Below are 14,638 nucleotides of genomic sequence, written 5' to 3'. Positions count from 1 at the left end.
TCTAAAACTGATGATTCATATTACAACACTGATCAAGACCTTGAACATTGCACATGCACATACTATAAAAAAGCAGTGCTGGAAATGGAAAAAAAAACCCCAAAACAGATTTATCCCACACTACACACACACACACACACACACACACACACAAAATCCCCTTTTATGTCCTGAGATGTCACAGGTGTTCCCTGTGAGTTGCACTCAGGGCTCTGAATATGTCCTCTTGTCCTGTCGCTGGTTAACTGATCTCAGGCTGCAGCGTAAGCACACATCCAGGCAGCCAGAGGGGCTTTCAGTTCCCTGTACTGTGACTGTGTGTATCAGGGCTGAGTGAAGGGAGCACCGAATCTTCTCTGTACAAATCCACATTCTCACCCAGACTGGTGAAGGACGGCCTCTGTGTGGGGTCACTACTCCAACACTGCAACATGAGCCGGTGAATCTGGGAAAAAACACACGTCAGATTTAACAAGAGAGCACACAGCACAGACAACTAGACTCAAACTTTATGACCTCATGAGAACTGTTAGTAAGCTTTAGTGAGTCCAAAATCAAACCAAGAGGATATCCACAGCTATTTACAGATCACACATTCCCATAAAATTTCTCCTCAAACATTGTTTTCATTTTTGCAAGTCTACATTAAAACAAACAAACATTGCTTGACTCTCCATTAGGTCCCTACTCACAAATCAGGTTTCACTACACTGTTTTATCCTTTAAAACGCCTGTCAGATCTCAGGACATCAAGGGGGATTTTGTGTGTGTGTGTGTGTATGTGTGTGCATGTGTCTGCGTGCATGTGTGTGTATGTGAGTGTGTGATTGTGTGTGTATGTGAGTGCATGTGTGTATATGTGAGTGTGTGAGTGTGAGTGTGTGTGTGTGTGTGTGTGCGTCCGTGCGCATGTGTTTACCTCTGGGGGACAGCCATCAGGAGCAGGCAGTCTGTATCCTCGTCTGAGTAGGTCTATAAGGTGATACACAATCATCTGGCCCTGCTTATCATTGCCAATCTCCCCCATAAACACCTAAAGGACAAACACAAACCCCACAGTTAAACACTGCTGATAAATATTCAATACCACACTCACACACTGACATAACAGTGAAATGACTGCCTTGGGGCTTTGGATATGACTCTGCTGAAGACCAGTAGCTGTGTCCCTGCCAAAATTAAAAGGACAATACTTTTGTAAGCCATGTTTTCCTCATCTTACTATTTATAGCATCCTTGTAGATATAAGTAGCTGGTTTATGCCACTTTTTATTAGGATGACAATATTAACCAGCAGTCTTAAAATGTGTACTGTTTCTTGAATAAATATCACAAAAAATAAGAGGGAATAGAAAACATTTACATGGCTCCAAAGAATCCTTGGAATAGATATCGTCATGTGTTTTTTAACTGACAACTGTGGGCTTCAATATTAAAGGTATGATAATGAAGCGCTATCTCCCCCCAAAAAAACACTTAAGGTAGTTCCTGCTCTTATCGTAGTTCTGTCGTTGTGCAGTTACATACCTTAGACAAATATTTAATCAGAATGGAGAAAGAGGGAGGTTTAAGGAGGTCAGAAAGAGAGAGAGAGAAAGGGAGAGGGAAGAAAAAGAGGAGGTTGAGAGAGGGAATATATAGAGGGAGCAGTAGGAGAAAAAGAAAGAGAGCGATAAAGAAAGACTCACCGCGGGAGGACTGTAGTTTTTGTCACTGTAGGTGAATAACTCATACAGAACCACTCCAAAACTCCACACATCTGACGCCACCAAGAACTTGCTTTCCCTCAGAGACTCTGGGGCATACCTTCAAATACAACAAATATCATCATCATCATCATCATCTTCCTCTTCTCCATCATCATCATCGTCGTCGTCGTCATCATCGTCATCATCATCCTCTCCATTATCAAGTCATCATCATCATGCATGTAATCCTAGTATCTATTTCTCAACTATCATGCAGACACTAAAGCACTGTGTTTCATACAACACTACGCTGCTTGTTGGAAATGTGTGGTTTGAATATTATCTCAGTAATGTAATGTTCTCTACATAGGCTTGAGATGCTTTTTCTTGTTAGTGCTGGTGCTCTACAACACAAATAAACCATAAAACATAAAATGTGAACAAAATGCATTATGATGTGTAACACCACTAGGATACAGATTGGGACATGGACATGGGTGTCAGTTATGAGAGGCAGACAGAATTTCTTTGTTGTCATCTTCACCGATGAATGCCTGTCCTCACCAGAATATAGGGCTCTCTCCAGGTTCCCGCACTGTGTAGTATTCTTTATCCTGTGGCAAAACCTTCGTCAGTCCAAAGTCTCCAATCTTCACTCTGAACTCACTCTCCACCAGAATGTTGCGAGTGGCCAAGTCTCTGTGAATGTATCGTTTGGTCCCAAGATAATCCATCCCCTAATATTCACAAAAAGGTAAACAGATCATAGAATTATTGATAATCCATCCCCTACCATTCACAAAAAGGTAAACAGATCATAGAGTTATTGATAATCCATCCCCTAATATTCACAAAAAGGTAAACAGATCATAGAGTTATTGATAATCCATCCCCTACCATTCACAAAAAGGTAAACAGATCATAGAGTTATTGATAATCCATCCCCTACCATTCACAAAAAGGTAAACAGATCATAGAGTTATTGATAATCCATACCCTAACATTCACAAAAAGGTAAACAGATCATAGAGTTATTGATAATCCATCCCCTACCATTCACAAAAAGGTAAACAGATGATAGAGTTACTGCCACAGTACCCTGGAGACTTCCAAATCATTTTATAAAATCAGTTTATCTAATCAAGTCCAAAGTTTTTTCAACAATCAGGAATTTAAACCTAAGAGATTTCAGATTAGTGCATATTAGCTGAGAACATTTTATGGAGTTAAAGTGGAGAGTATATATTACACTCAGAGTCATTTTATGGATGGAGGGGGCAGATGGGGTTTAGATCAGACAACCACACTGCACATTTAGGAGGGGGAGATGGAGGGAGGAGGGCATACCTTGCAGATCTGGGAGGCGTAGAGCAGGAGCTTCTTGTGGTCAAAACGATCTTTATTTTTAGAGAGGTAATCTCTCAGACTACCAAACGGGAGATACTCCATGATCAGTCTCAGATTATTCCGACCTGCACAGAGAGAGGGGGGGAGGGTGGGTAATCATTGCTAAGAGAAACAAAACATAAATCTTGTCTTAAGAGTTTGTGTGATGTAAATATACCACAGAGAGAGACAGATTCAGCCATTCTTCCACACCTTAAGCTAACAAACACTAACTGGTTGTGTAGACTGGAGCACTGTTATATCATTGTGTTACGGGCGAAGAGCTATATTCTCACGTCAGATTAATACTGTGGTTTAAGACAAGACTGCAGAGGAGGTAGAACAGATCAGCCGCTGTCTTTTCTCACCAGGGCTGTAGCAGACGCCTTTGTACTTCACGATGTTCTCGTGCTGCAGAGATTTGAGGATCTCAATCTCGCGTTCGAAATCTCTCATGTGCTCTGCACTGCTGTGCTGGAGTTTCTTCACGGCCACTACCTCCCCTGTGTTATCCTGCAGAGGGTCGTACCTACATTTCTCCACACTCCCAAAATTACCCTGCACAGAGAGAGAGAGAGAGAGAGAGAGAATGTTCACCGTCCTAATGATACAGTCTGACTGACAAAGAGACAAAAGAGAGAAAGAGAGAGAAAGAAAGAAGAAAAGACAGGAAGAAAGAAAGAAAGAAAGAAAGAAAGAAAGAAAGAAAGAAAGAAAGAAAGAAAGAAAGGTTTAATGTTTGTTAAATTTACAGAGAAATATGAACGACACCAATACAAGGAGAACCATGTTAACAAGGAGAACGACTTAAGAAGATGGAAGTGAGACAGAGAACAAAACGCTGTCATGGTGTTCACCTTGCCCAGCTGCTGCAGGAAGATCAGATGTCTCTCCTCAAACTGGGCCGGCTCCTGACTCTCAAACGCCCCTCCGAACCCAAATCCACGAGCACGGTTAGGAACCATGTCACTCTCTGTCAACAACTCGTAATCTGAGAAAAGGGCATACAGACGGAGAGAGAGAAATAGAAAGAGAACAAGAGAAAGACAAAATGGACACGTGTATTCAGACTAATACCCCCTGAAAATCCTGTTGATGTGTGATGACTGTTTAATGTACTTTGCCATGCTAAAGTGTGCTATACAAAACTACACTTTACTAAGTAGTGTGTTTTCAAATGCACTATTATGAGTTGCACTACGTCATACTACAGTTTTGGGCATAAAGCCATGCTGTAGTGAGCTGAACAGGAATGAATACTGCACTAGGAACACCGAGCTGAACTCTTCAGCTGCATTAAACTGTGCTGTACTAAACTGTGCTGTACTAAACTGTGCTGTACTAAACTGTGCATCAACATCCTACACATGCTCTTCAAAGCTGTGTTTGGCAATGTAACTGTCACTGGTCTGTACTGATGTGGAAGTGCAGTGTTCTGTACTTAACAGTACTGACCAGGCTATTTAGGTCTCTGATGAGAACTGTACTATACCACATAGATTTGGACTGGTGTGTGTGAAATGGACTGTACTGTACTAGGCTGATGTGTACTGGTGTGTGTGAGATGGACTGTACTGTACTAGGCTGATGTGTACTGGTGTGTGTGAGATGGACTGTACTGTACTAGGCTGATGTGTATTGGTGTGTGTGAAATGGACTGTACTGTACTAGGCTGATGTGTACTGGTGTGTGTGAGATGGACTGTACTGTACTAGGCTGATGTGTACTGGTGTGTGTGAGATGGACTGTACTGTACTAGGCTGATGTGTACTGGTGTGTGTGAAATGGACTGTACTGTACTAGGCTGATGTGTACTGGTGTGTGTGAAATGGACTGTACTGTACTAGGCTGATGTGGACTGGTGTGTGTGAAATGGACTGTACTGTACTAGGCTGATGTGTACTGGTGTGTGTGAAATGGACTGTACTGTACTAGGCTGATGTGTACTGGTGTGTGTGAAATGGACTGTACTGTACTAGGCTGATGTGGACTGATGTGTGTGAAATGGACTGTACTGTACTAGGCTGATGTGTACTGGTGTGTGTGAAATGGACTGTACTGTACTAGGCTGATGTGTACTGGTGTGTGTGAAATAGACTGAACTGTACTAGGCTGATGTGGACTGGTGTGTGTGAAATGGACTGTACTGTACTAGGCTGATGTGCACTGGTGTGTGTGAAATGGACTGTACTGTACTAGACTGATGTGTACTGGTGTGTGTGAAATGGACTGTACTGTACTAGGCTGATGTGTACTGGTGTGTGTGAAATGGACTGTACTGTACTAGGCTGATGTGTACTGGTGTGTGTGAAATGGACTGTACTGTACTAGGCTGATGTGGACTGATGTGTGTGAAATGGACTGTACTGTACTAGGCTGATGTGTACTGGTGTGTGTGAAATGGACTGTACTGTACTAGGCTGATGTGTACTGGTGTGTGTGAAATGGACTGTACTGTACTAGGCTGATGTGGACTGGTGTGTGTGAAATGGACTGTACTGTACTAGGCTGATGTGTACTGGTGTGTGTGAAATGGACTGTACTGTACTAGACTGATGTGTACTGGTGTGTGTGAAATGGACTGTACTGTACTAGGCTGATGTGTACTGGTGTGTGTGAAATGGACTGTACTGTACTAGGCTGATGTGTGCTGATGTGTACTGGTGTGTGTGAAATGGACTGTACTGTACTAGGCTGATGTGTACTGGTGTGTGTGAGATGGACTGTACTGTACTAGACTGATGTGTACTGGTGTGTGTGAAATGGACTGTACTGTACTAGGCTGATGTGTACTGGTGTGTGTGAAATGGACTGTACTGTACTAGGCTGATGTGGACTGATGTGTGTGAAATGGACAGTACTGTACTAGGCTGATGTGTATTGGTGTGTGTGAAATGGACTGTACTGTACTAGGCTGATGTGTACTGGTGTGTGTGAGATGGACTGTACTGTACTAGGCTGATGTGTACTGGTGTGTGTGAGATGGACTGTACTGTACTAGGCTGATGTGTACTGGTGTGTGTGAAATGGACTGTACTGTACTAGGCTGATGTGTACTGGTGTGTGTGAAATGGACTGTACTGTACTAGGCTGATGTGGACTGGTGTGTGTGAAATGGACTGTACTGTACTAGGCTGATGTGGACTGGTGTGTGTGAAATGGACTGTACTGTACTAGGCTGATGTGGACTGATGTGTGTGAAATGGACTGTACTGTACTAGGCTGATGTGTACTGGTGTGTGTGAAATGGACTGTACTGTACTAGGCTGATGTGTACTGGTGTGTGTGAAATGGACTGTACTGTACTAGGCTGATGTGTACTGGTGTGTGTGAAATGGACTGTACTGTACTAGGCTGATGTGTACTGGTGTGTGTGAAATGGACTGTACTGTACTAGACTGATGTGTACTGGTGTGTGTGAAATGGACTGTACTGTACTAGGCTGATGTGTACTGGTGTGTGTGAAATGGACTGTACTGTACTAGGCTGATGTGTGCTGATGTGTACTGGTGTGTGTGAAATGGACTGTACTGTACTAGGCTGATGTGTACTGGTGTGTGTGAGATGGACTGTACTGTACTAGGCTGATGTGTACTGGTGTGTGTGAAATGGACTGTACTGTACTAGGCTGATGTGGACTGGTGTGTGTGAGATGGACTGTACTGTACTAGGCTGATGTGTACTGGTGTGTGTGAGATGGACTGTACTGTATTAGGCTGATGTGTACTGGTGTGTGTGAAATGGACTGTACTGCACTAGGCTGATGTGTACTGGTGTGTGTGAAATGGACTGTACTGTACTAGGCTGATGTGGACTGGTGTGTGTGAAATGGACTGTACTGTACTAGGCTGATGTGTACTGGTGTGTGTGAAATAGACTGAACTGTACTAGGCTGATGTGGACTGGTGTGTGTGAAATGGACTGTACTGTACTAGGCTGACGTGTACTGGTGTGTGTGAGATGGACTGTACTGTATTAGGCTGATGTGTACTGGTGTGTGTGAAATGGACTGTACTGCACTAGGCTGATGTGTACTGGTGTGTGTGAAATGGACTGTACTGTACTAGGCTGATGTGGACTGGTGTGTGTGAAATGGACTGTACTGTACTAGGCTGATGTGTACTGGTGTGTGTGAAATGGACTGTACTGTACTAGGCTGATGTGGACTGGTGTGTGTGAAATGGACTGTACTGTACTAGGCTGACGTGTACTGGTGTGTGTGAAATGGACTGTACTGTACTAGGCTGATGTGTACTGGTGTGTGTGAGATGGACTGTACTGTACTAGGCTGATGTGTACTGGTGTGTGTGAAATGGACTGTACTGTACTAGGCTGATGTGTACGGGTGTGTCTGAAATGGACTGTACTGTACTAGGCTGATGTGTACTGGTGTGTGTGAAATGGACTGTACTGTACTAGGCTGATGTGTACTGGTGTGTGTGAAATGGACTGTACTGTACTAGGCTGATGTGGACTGGTGTGTGTGAGATGGACTGTACTGTACTAGGCTGATGTGGACTGATGTGTGTGAAATGCTGACCAGGCGTGAAGAGGCTGTTGAGGTCTCTGATGACAGCTCTAAATGAGGGTCTGTGGAGTGGCTCATAGTCCATACAGCTGTTGATGAGATTGGCCAACTCAGTCCATTTAGGAGCAGGGAGCTGGTGCCTGTCCACATAGAACAGGTGTTTCTGTAGAAGACACACACACACAAACACACAGAGGTCATTTCTGTGTCAGTTAAGTGATATAAGTAGGCAATTACATAAATGTATTAGTAAATGAGAACTGTAGGTCACCTTTGAGGAGTCATAGGTGCTGAGGGGTCTCTCACCCCCACTGCAAATCTCCCATAGTGTGGTGCCAAAACTCCACTTATCTGCTGCCAAACTCAGATGCTTACTGTTCTCAATACACTCTGGTGCTACCCAGGGAATGCGCTCCATCAGGACTACCATGACAGAAAGAGTAAAGAAAGAGAGGGCAGAGTAATGGAAGGACAGAGAATGAGTTAAGTGAATGAGAAAGGTAGGGAAGCAAGGGAAAAAAGAGAAAGAAAAAAGCAAATCACTATTATTTGTAGCTGACACAGCTTCCTTTTCAAAGTCTAGAATTCAACTTTGAAAGAATTCAAAAGTACACTGATTAGGCAGCTGTACTGCAGTTTGTAATTCAGTAATTTAAGTATGTTATTAAAAAAGTCATGTCACATGATTGAAAAAACATCACTGCATTAGCCGCAAAACTGCTCGGATTATAATGCTTAATCACAATTAAGACTTATATCAAAGGCAGTCCTAATTAAAGATGTTTCAATTTAATTATGTGGTGTAGTATTACAGGGTTTAATTTTGAAGCAATAATCTTAACGCCCTAACATAATATAGCCATATACAACACACAATTAGTGCAATAAGTGTCCTAAACCACTGATGGCTGTGTCTGACAATTCACTATCATACAGTTGACACACACATGCAGTTGAACTGTGAACAGAAACACATAATGTGAAGATGTATGTTTGTTATTTCTGTATGTGTGTTTTTGTTCATGCTCACTCTTTGGGGGCTGAAGGATGTGTGCATGCGCGGGTGTGTGTGTGTGCGTGTGTGTGTATGTGCATGCATGTTTGTGTGTATTAGATGTTTGTGTCTTTGTGTGGATTTGTTCAGTCTCTCTGAGTAGTGGTGAATGTGTATCTGCTGTATTATTCTCTTTGAGTACTGGTGTGTGTGTCAGTTTGTTCTCTATGGGCAGTGTGTCTGTGTCAGTTTGTTTTCTCTGGGCAGTGTGTGTGTAGTTATGTCTGTGAATTTGTTCTCTCTGGGCAGTGTGTGTGTAGTTATGTCTGTGAATTTGTTCTCTCTGGGCAGTGTGTGTGTAGTTATGTCTGTGAATTTGTTCTCTCTGGGCAGCATGTCTGTAGGTGCGTGTGTCAGTTTGTTCTCTCTGAGCAGTGTGTGTGTAAGGGTGTGTGTCAGTTTGTTCTCTCTGGGCAGTGTGTGTGCAGGTGTGTGTCGTCTTACTCTCTCTGGGCAGTACAGTGATGCTGATTCCAGGGTCACTCAGTTTAATGAAAGGAGGGTTTTTCCTGTCCTCTTCTCTGATCAACAGCACGTTTTTGGCACACACATTCCCATGGATCAAATTCTTATCCTCCTAAGTAACACAAACAAATCAACACACATTATGAATATATAATGGCCAGAGTTAAAAAGCTACAGCATCTATAATTCCATCAGTCCTGTTTTCCTTTCATTGCCTCTCTGGTGGGTCTGGTGGAATCCTCCAGAGAGGCAGGTGGAATCCAGAACAACACACGTTTCAAGACACATCCGTTTAGCCCAGAAAGACACTGCATTAGCAACTCTCAGAGTAGTCTGTGAAAGGACAGCTGCAGCAAATATGTACAATTTACACAAAATAAGTGTTCATCTCTTTTCAAAAGAATTTGGAGGAGATTTATTGTATTTTTGACTTTGGACTGTACTGTCTTAAAAAAAAAATTAACCCTGAGGAAACAGTCAGTGGTTTGCTGTGGCAATTCTCTTTCCATCTCTGAATGAACATGAGAACTCCAACAATCAGAGAACCAAAGACAATATACACAAATAAAGAAAATCCACTACAGAACACTGATATATATCCTCATCCTAGAAAAAGGAGCACATCAAGCAGTTTACAGATCACACACACACACACACACTCACACACACACTCACCAGGTAGTGCAAGGCCCAGGCAAGCTGTTTGGCCACCTCCAGTTTCCAGGTGATGTTGACAGAGTTTCTGTTCTTCTTCAGGTATGTGTCCAGTGACCCAAACTTTGCATACTCCTGCACCATTATATCTGATACACAAACACACAACACATTACACATAAACACATGATCTTTTAGTTATATGTGATACACAAACACATGACACATTACACATAAACACATGATCTTTCAATTATATCTGATTCAAGAAAGAACTATACATCAAACACACATATAAACACACATATGTTTCACATGTTACTGTACTATTATATCTAATACACAAAGACATTCCACATATTACTCTTTCATAAAGTCTGATAAATACATCTGTCCTTTACACACACACACACACGCACACAAACGCAAGCACGTATACACACACACACACACGTGGGTACTTACTCTCCTCTGCACAGACACACACGCCATAGTTCAACAGCAGATGCCTGTGAGACAACTGACTCATCATACTCGCTGCCTCAAAGAATGACTGAGCGAGAGACAGGACGAAGAGAGAGAAAGACAGTATTTCATTTTTTTTGGGAAGGATCACAACCACAACCATAATCTACCAAACAAATATCGTGTCATGCTAATATTCTAGTTCTAGATCTTCTCGGTGAATTCACCTCGGAATAATTGCGATGAGATTTATCCAGAACTTTGATGATGACTTCCATTTTGTGAACCTTGCCGTAGTCCCCCACCTCTGTCCGCACACCTCGGAAAATCTTCGTAAACGTCCCTTGACCTAAACTCTCATTCTATAAAAACAACAGAACACACAGATAACAGAAACTCCATCTGAGAACACAAATTAGACAGGCTTAGCGTATGAACCTTCCTCTTATTTTCCGCATGCACGATGTTTGAACCTACAGAAGAGTGGCCTGAAAGACAACCTCCATCTTCTAGAACCACATGATACATTTTATTAGCTGTGACAAAGCTAAAGCTTCACTCTGGGAAAAAAATTTGAAAACTGAGCCATGTCTGAAGGCAATGCCAACTTTAATGCGTGTGTGAAGTTCTGTTGACTACTATTTCTGGTAAGGTATGTGGTGGGTCTGAGGGCTCAGAGAAGTACAGAAAGAGAGCGGTGACCATAAAGCCAAAGCCCAGCCGGCGTACTGGCCACAGCTCGGGGATGGAGGGATTAAAGGTAGAGACTAAATGCCAGAGGAGCAGTGGGAGAAGGCTGTATCAGTCTCTCAAAGGGAAGATGTTGTTGTTGTTTTTTTTTTTATTGGGTTTGTGATAGGTCACATTAGTGTCGTGACAAGGAGTAGTCACTCCCTCTCTCCCAGTGCTAAGGTTTATCCCCATTAATTATTCACCAAAGCCAACGATTCACTCATGACTCAACAGATCGAACCAAACACGCACATAAACACAAGCACACACACATACACACACATACACACACACAGACTCATTTTACCCCCAAAAGCCCACACTGAGTTCACAGGTCACAAATACTGCTCCCTGAACACCCACAACTCAGGAAAAAGTTAGGAGAGTTCAAAAGGAGTTTGGAGAGGATTTGTTGGAGCGTGGGCAGAGTTACCTCTGGGTGGAGGTCGGTAAAACAAATACGATTAACCCCTGCGTTCAACACCGCGTGGCATACGTGTCTCTGGCGTGCGTATGTAGGCGAGCACATATGAATGGCGTGTGAGTGTGTCTTCACGGTTTACCATTTCGAGGTCCTCCTGACGGATCTTGTGGAAGACCATCTGACTAATGCTGTGTCTGGAGAGTGAGGGTGACAGCGCCATCTCAGAGCCCTGATTCCCTCTGCACACCAACAGATTTGACTTGTCTAGAGAAAGATGGAGAAAGAGAAAAGAAGGGAAGTGATTTCCTTTATAAGCGACGACAAGCTCGTTTCCCTGGAAACCGATGACATCGCTGTGTCATGACATAAATGTTAATAAATATAAATAAATATAAGAATATAAACAAATATTCTTTTGGTAACGTGTATATTTTTTTGGCAAGTAAAGAAATGAAAAAATAAACGAATAAATTCAATACATTTTTTTAAAACTATTAGTAGAAAACGGATATTTTTCTCATAAACCTCATGGAGGCAGTGAGTTCTATGATAGCAGTCACAGTGACCTTGTGAACTCTGACCTTTGCTCTTGGGGGGGCAGCACTTGATGAACTGGAAGATATGTCCATCTGATCGCAGCGCCTCCTTCTGGTAGCGGTGGAGAAGATCGCGCAGACTCCCGAAACTGCGCTTTGCTCCGCTCAACACAAACTCCCCATTCACAGTCTTCACTATCTGACAGTGCTTATACTCCATCCGCCCGTCACACTGAACAAACAGACAAACAGGTACACACACCCACACACACAGTGTTTATACTCCACCTGACTGTCAGAGTGAATAGTGCAAACACACAGCAGAGAGCTTACTTTCTACTGAATTATCATACAGCAAAGAGACAGTTCACTAATGTAGTTCAGAGACCAACCACAGACAAACAGACATATTTACTCAATCATGCAGCACTTGAATAACAACAGATACAAGAAAAAATGCACAAATTTACAGACAGGACCAGGATTCTGTCATGCTGCTTGGGACTACACCTACATTAAAAAGCTATTCACAAATAATACTGACTAAATGCTCCCTGTGCAGATCACTAATCACCGATCACATTACTGTCTCTGATCTTCTGATTTGGTAGTGGTTTACATACACTGGGAGATAGAGAGCCATGAATTAGTAAATTAGTCAGTAGCAAGTTAGCAAAAATTGGAAGGCACTCAAATGGAAGTGTCTTTGTAAAACCTGTCAGCACCAAGGACCAAATCCTCAGTGTCACAGAATTCAAAGCTGAACAGACAGGGGCAGGATAAACTCACCCCCACGACAAAAGACAGGAAGTATTTGTTGTAGTCTTTAGGGCTACAGCGCAGGATATACAGGCCTTTTTGGTTCCCATGGCGACGTAAACGGTTGATGGCAAACTCCATCCTGGGAAAACAGAGAGAGAGAAAGAGAGAGAGAGAGAGAGGTCAAATGTGTGTGTGAAGAACTGCTACACCTTTCTCAGTAAGCCATGGTGGAATGGCTGTACCTGAGAATGTTTTGAAGTTTGTTTGTGTGTGTGAGTATGAGTTTGGTTATGTGTAAGGTGTACTCACGAGACTGGTCCATGGCAGTAGCTCTGAATGGCCTCCAGCAGCCGAGGGGGCGCCACCTCTTTACACACGTAATGATGAGCATCTGCTGTTAACCTGTAATAGCCGTCTATCAGAGATACGAAAGACTGAGCCTCCATTAGAGAACGAAACTCAACCTCCTGACAGAGAGAGAGAGAGAGAGAGAGAGAGAGAGAGAGACAGAGACAGAGACAGAGACAGAGACAGAGACAGAGAGAGAGACTGCACTTCATGAAAACTGAAGTTTTTACTTTTGTATGTGTATCTGTGTGTGTCTGTGTGTGTGTATGTGTGTGTGTCTCTATACAGACAATAAAAAATAGATTCTACATTTTGATAGTCACAGTGATGCAACCACACAGGAAAGGGCTTCACATGTGATTGCTCATACAGAACTCTTTAGTTTCTGAACAAAGAAGAGGCTCTATTCTCTTCATTTTGAATAACTCTGCTGATTGGTCCCACTGCAGTTCGACGCCAACCTTCCTTCCTCCATGCATTAAACTGTCTTACTCACCAAGATTACTTAAATAAGCAATTATGACAAGAAATATATAAACGTAAGAAATAAAATTATGAATTTAGCAAAGACTGAGTGAGAAAAAGATCAGTTCTGCCACGTGCACTGGTGTGATCGGTTATAGTTTTTCAATGATGGAACCAAGAGACACAGTGACCCTGTGGAGTCCAGACCGCATGGCGTGTATGTTTATCATACCAGTGTCTGACTATCCTGACGGTTAATGGTGACGATGCGACTCTCATTGGACCCATCTTTACTGGCCTGTTTAATACTGATATCAATCACCTCAGGAAAATCACAGTACACCTGCACTTTCTACAGAGAAAGAGAGAGGGACAAAGAGAGAGAGAGAGAGACAGATAGACAGACATGGGGTCAGTGTCTGGAAAAACTAGAGGATGAGCTCCCTCTGGTGGTAAAATGTAAATTTAAAAATATAATCCTTAATTCTTCTTTATCATACAATATTTCAACACCACATTTAAATATGCTTTATGATCAAATTGTATACAAGAAGGTCAAGTTGTCTTTCATAATAGACGCTATAGAAAAAGAGAAATCAGGTCATTTAAACAAACAGTAAAAAAAACCACAATCTATTCTCTCATTCATACTGTGATGCGCTCTTAGTGTTTCGCTTACGATGTTGCCTTCTCTGTCCTTCTTTTCATACTGGATTCCTTTGTTGCCAGTGATGATAATGGTACCCTCCTCTCCCGAATGCTCGGTGACCTGGAATCGTTCCGAGTAGAATTCTGGCTGAAGCGTCTCCAGGTTCATGAGGTACTTGAGTTTAAGGTCACGGGCCGTAGCTCTGCAGTGACTGAATTGCTGGATGAACTTCCGGAATCGGTAACGAATCCGCTTCCGTGTGACAAAGTGGTAATCCTGGATGTGAGCACGCATTCCCTTTGGAAGAAACGTCTTATAGCTGAAAAAGGGAGACAAAGACAAACATTGAAAATATAGCTGGAGAGGAGAGGTGGGCAGGAAGAATGTGTACTTAATGTTTTTATAGACACTGAAAGATTGAATGTGGCTAATGTCTCTTAGAGAGGGATTCTCTCTACATTTTCTAATCAGCTAAAAAACTC

The 14,638-nt window shown here is 42.6% G+C and overlaps 1 protein-coding gene across 1 annotated transcript in view; it reads right to left on the bottom strand.

The window, feature by feature from the left end:
* Window positions 1-209: 209 nt before the first annotated feature.
* The window catches only part of jak2a (Janus kinase 2a), a 41,170-nt gene continuing 26,741 nt past the window's right edge, over window positions 210-14,638 (bottom strand). The window contains exons 6-24 of the mRNA XM_030767369.1: window positions 14,187-14,475; window positions 13,740-13,859; window positions 13,004-13,161; window positions 12,722-12,833; window positions 11,978-12,164; window positions 11,536-11,660; window positions 10,468-10,602; window positions 10,241-10,328; window positions 9,797-9,924; window positions 9,101-9,233; window positions 7,874-8,025; window positions 7,615-7,765; window positions 3,932-4,065; window positions 3,443-3,632; window positions 3,036-3,160; window positions 2,253-2,425; window positions 1,689-1,806; window positions 920-1,033; window positions 210-445 (exon numbers count right to left, since the gene is read on the bottom strand). Of these exons, the coding sequence (XP_030623229.1) occupies window positions 296-445; window positions 920-1,033; window positions 1,689-1,806; window positions 2,253-2,425; window positions 3,036-3,160; window positions 3,443-3,632; window positions 3,932-4,065; window positions 7,615-7,765; window positions 7,874-8,025; window positions 9,101-9,233; window positions 9,797-9,924; window positions 10,241-10,328; window positions 10,468-10,602; window positions 11,536-11,660; window positions 11,978-12,164; window positions 12,722-12,833; window positions 13,004-13,161; window positions 13,740-13,859; window positions 14,187-14,475 (2,782 nt within the window). The 3' untranslated portion in view covers window positions 210-295. The remainder of the gene's footprint in view (window positions 446-919; window positions 1,034-1,688; window positions 1,807-2,252; window positions 2,426-3,035; window positions 3,161-3,442; window positions 3,633-3,931; window positions 4,066-7,614; window positions 7,766-7,873; window positions 8,026-9,100; window positions 9,234-9,796; window positions 9,925-10,240; window positions 10,329-10,467; window positions 10,603-11,535; window positions 11,661-11,977; window positions 12,165-12,721; window positions 12,834-13,003; window positions 13,162-13,739; window positions 13,860-14,186; window positions 14,476-14,638) is intronic.

This window comes from Chanos chanos, chromosome 3 (genome assembly GCF_902362185.1).
Source record: "Chanos chanos chromosome 3, fChaCha1.1, whole genome shotgun sequence".
Classification (NCBI taxonomy): domain Eukaryota; kingdom Metazoa; phylum Chordata; class Actinopteri; order Gonorynchiformes; family Chanidae; genus Chanos; species Chanos chanos.
This window is presented reverse-complemented; position numbering and strand designations above follow the sequence as displayed.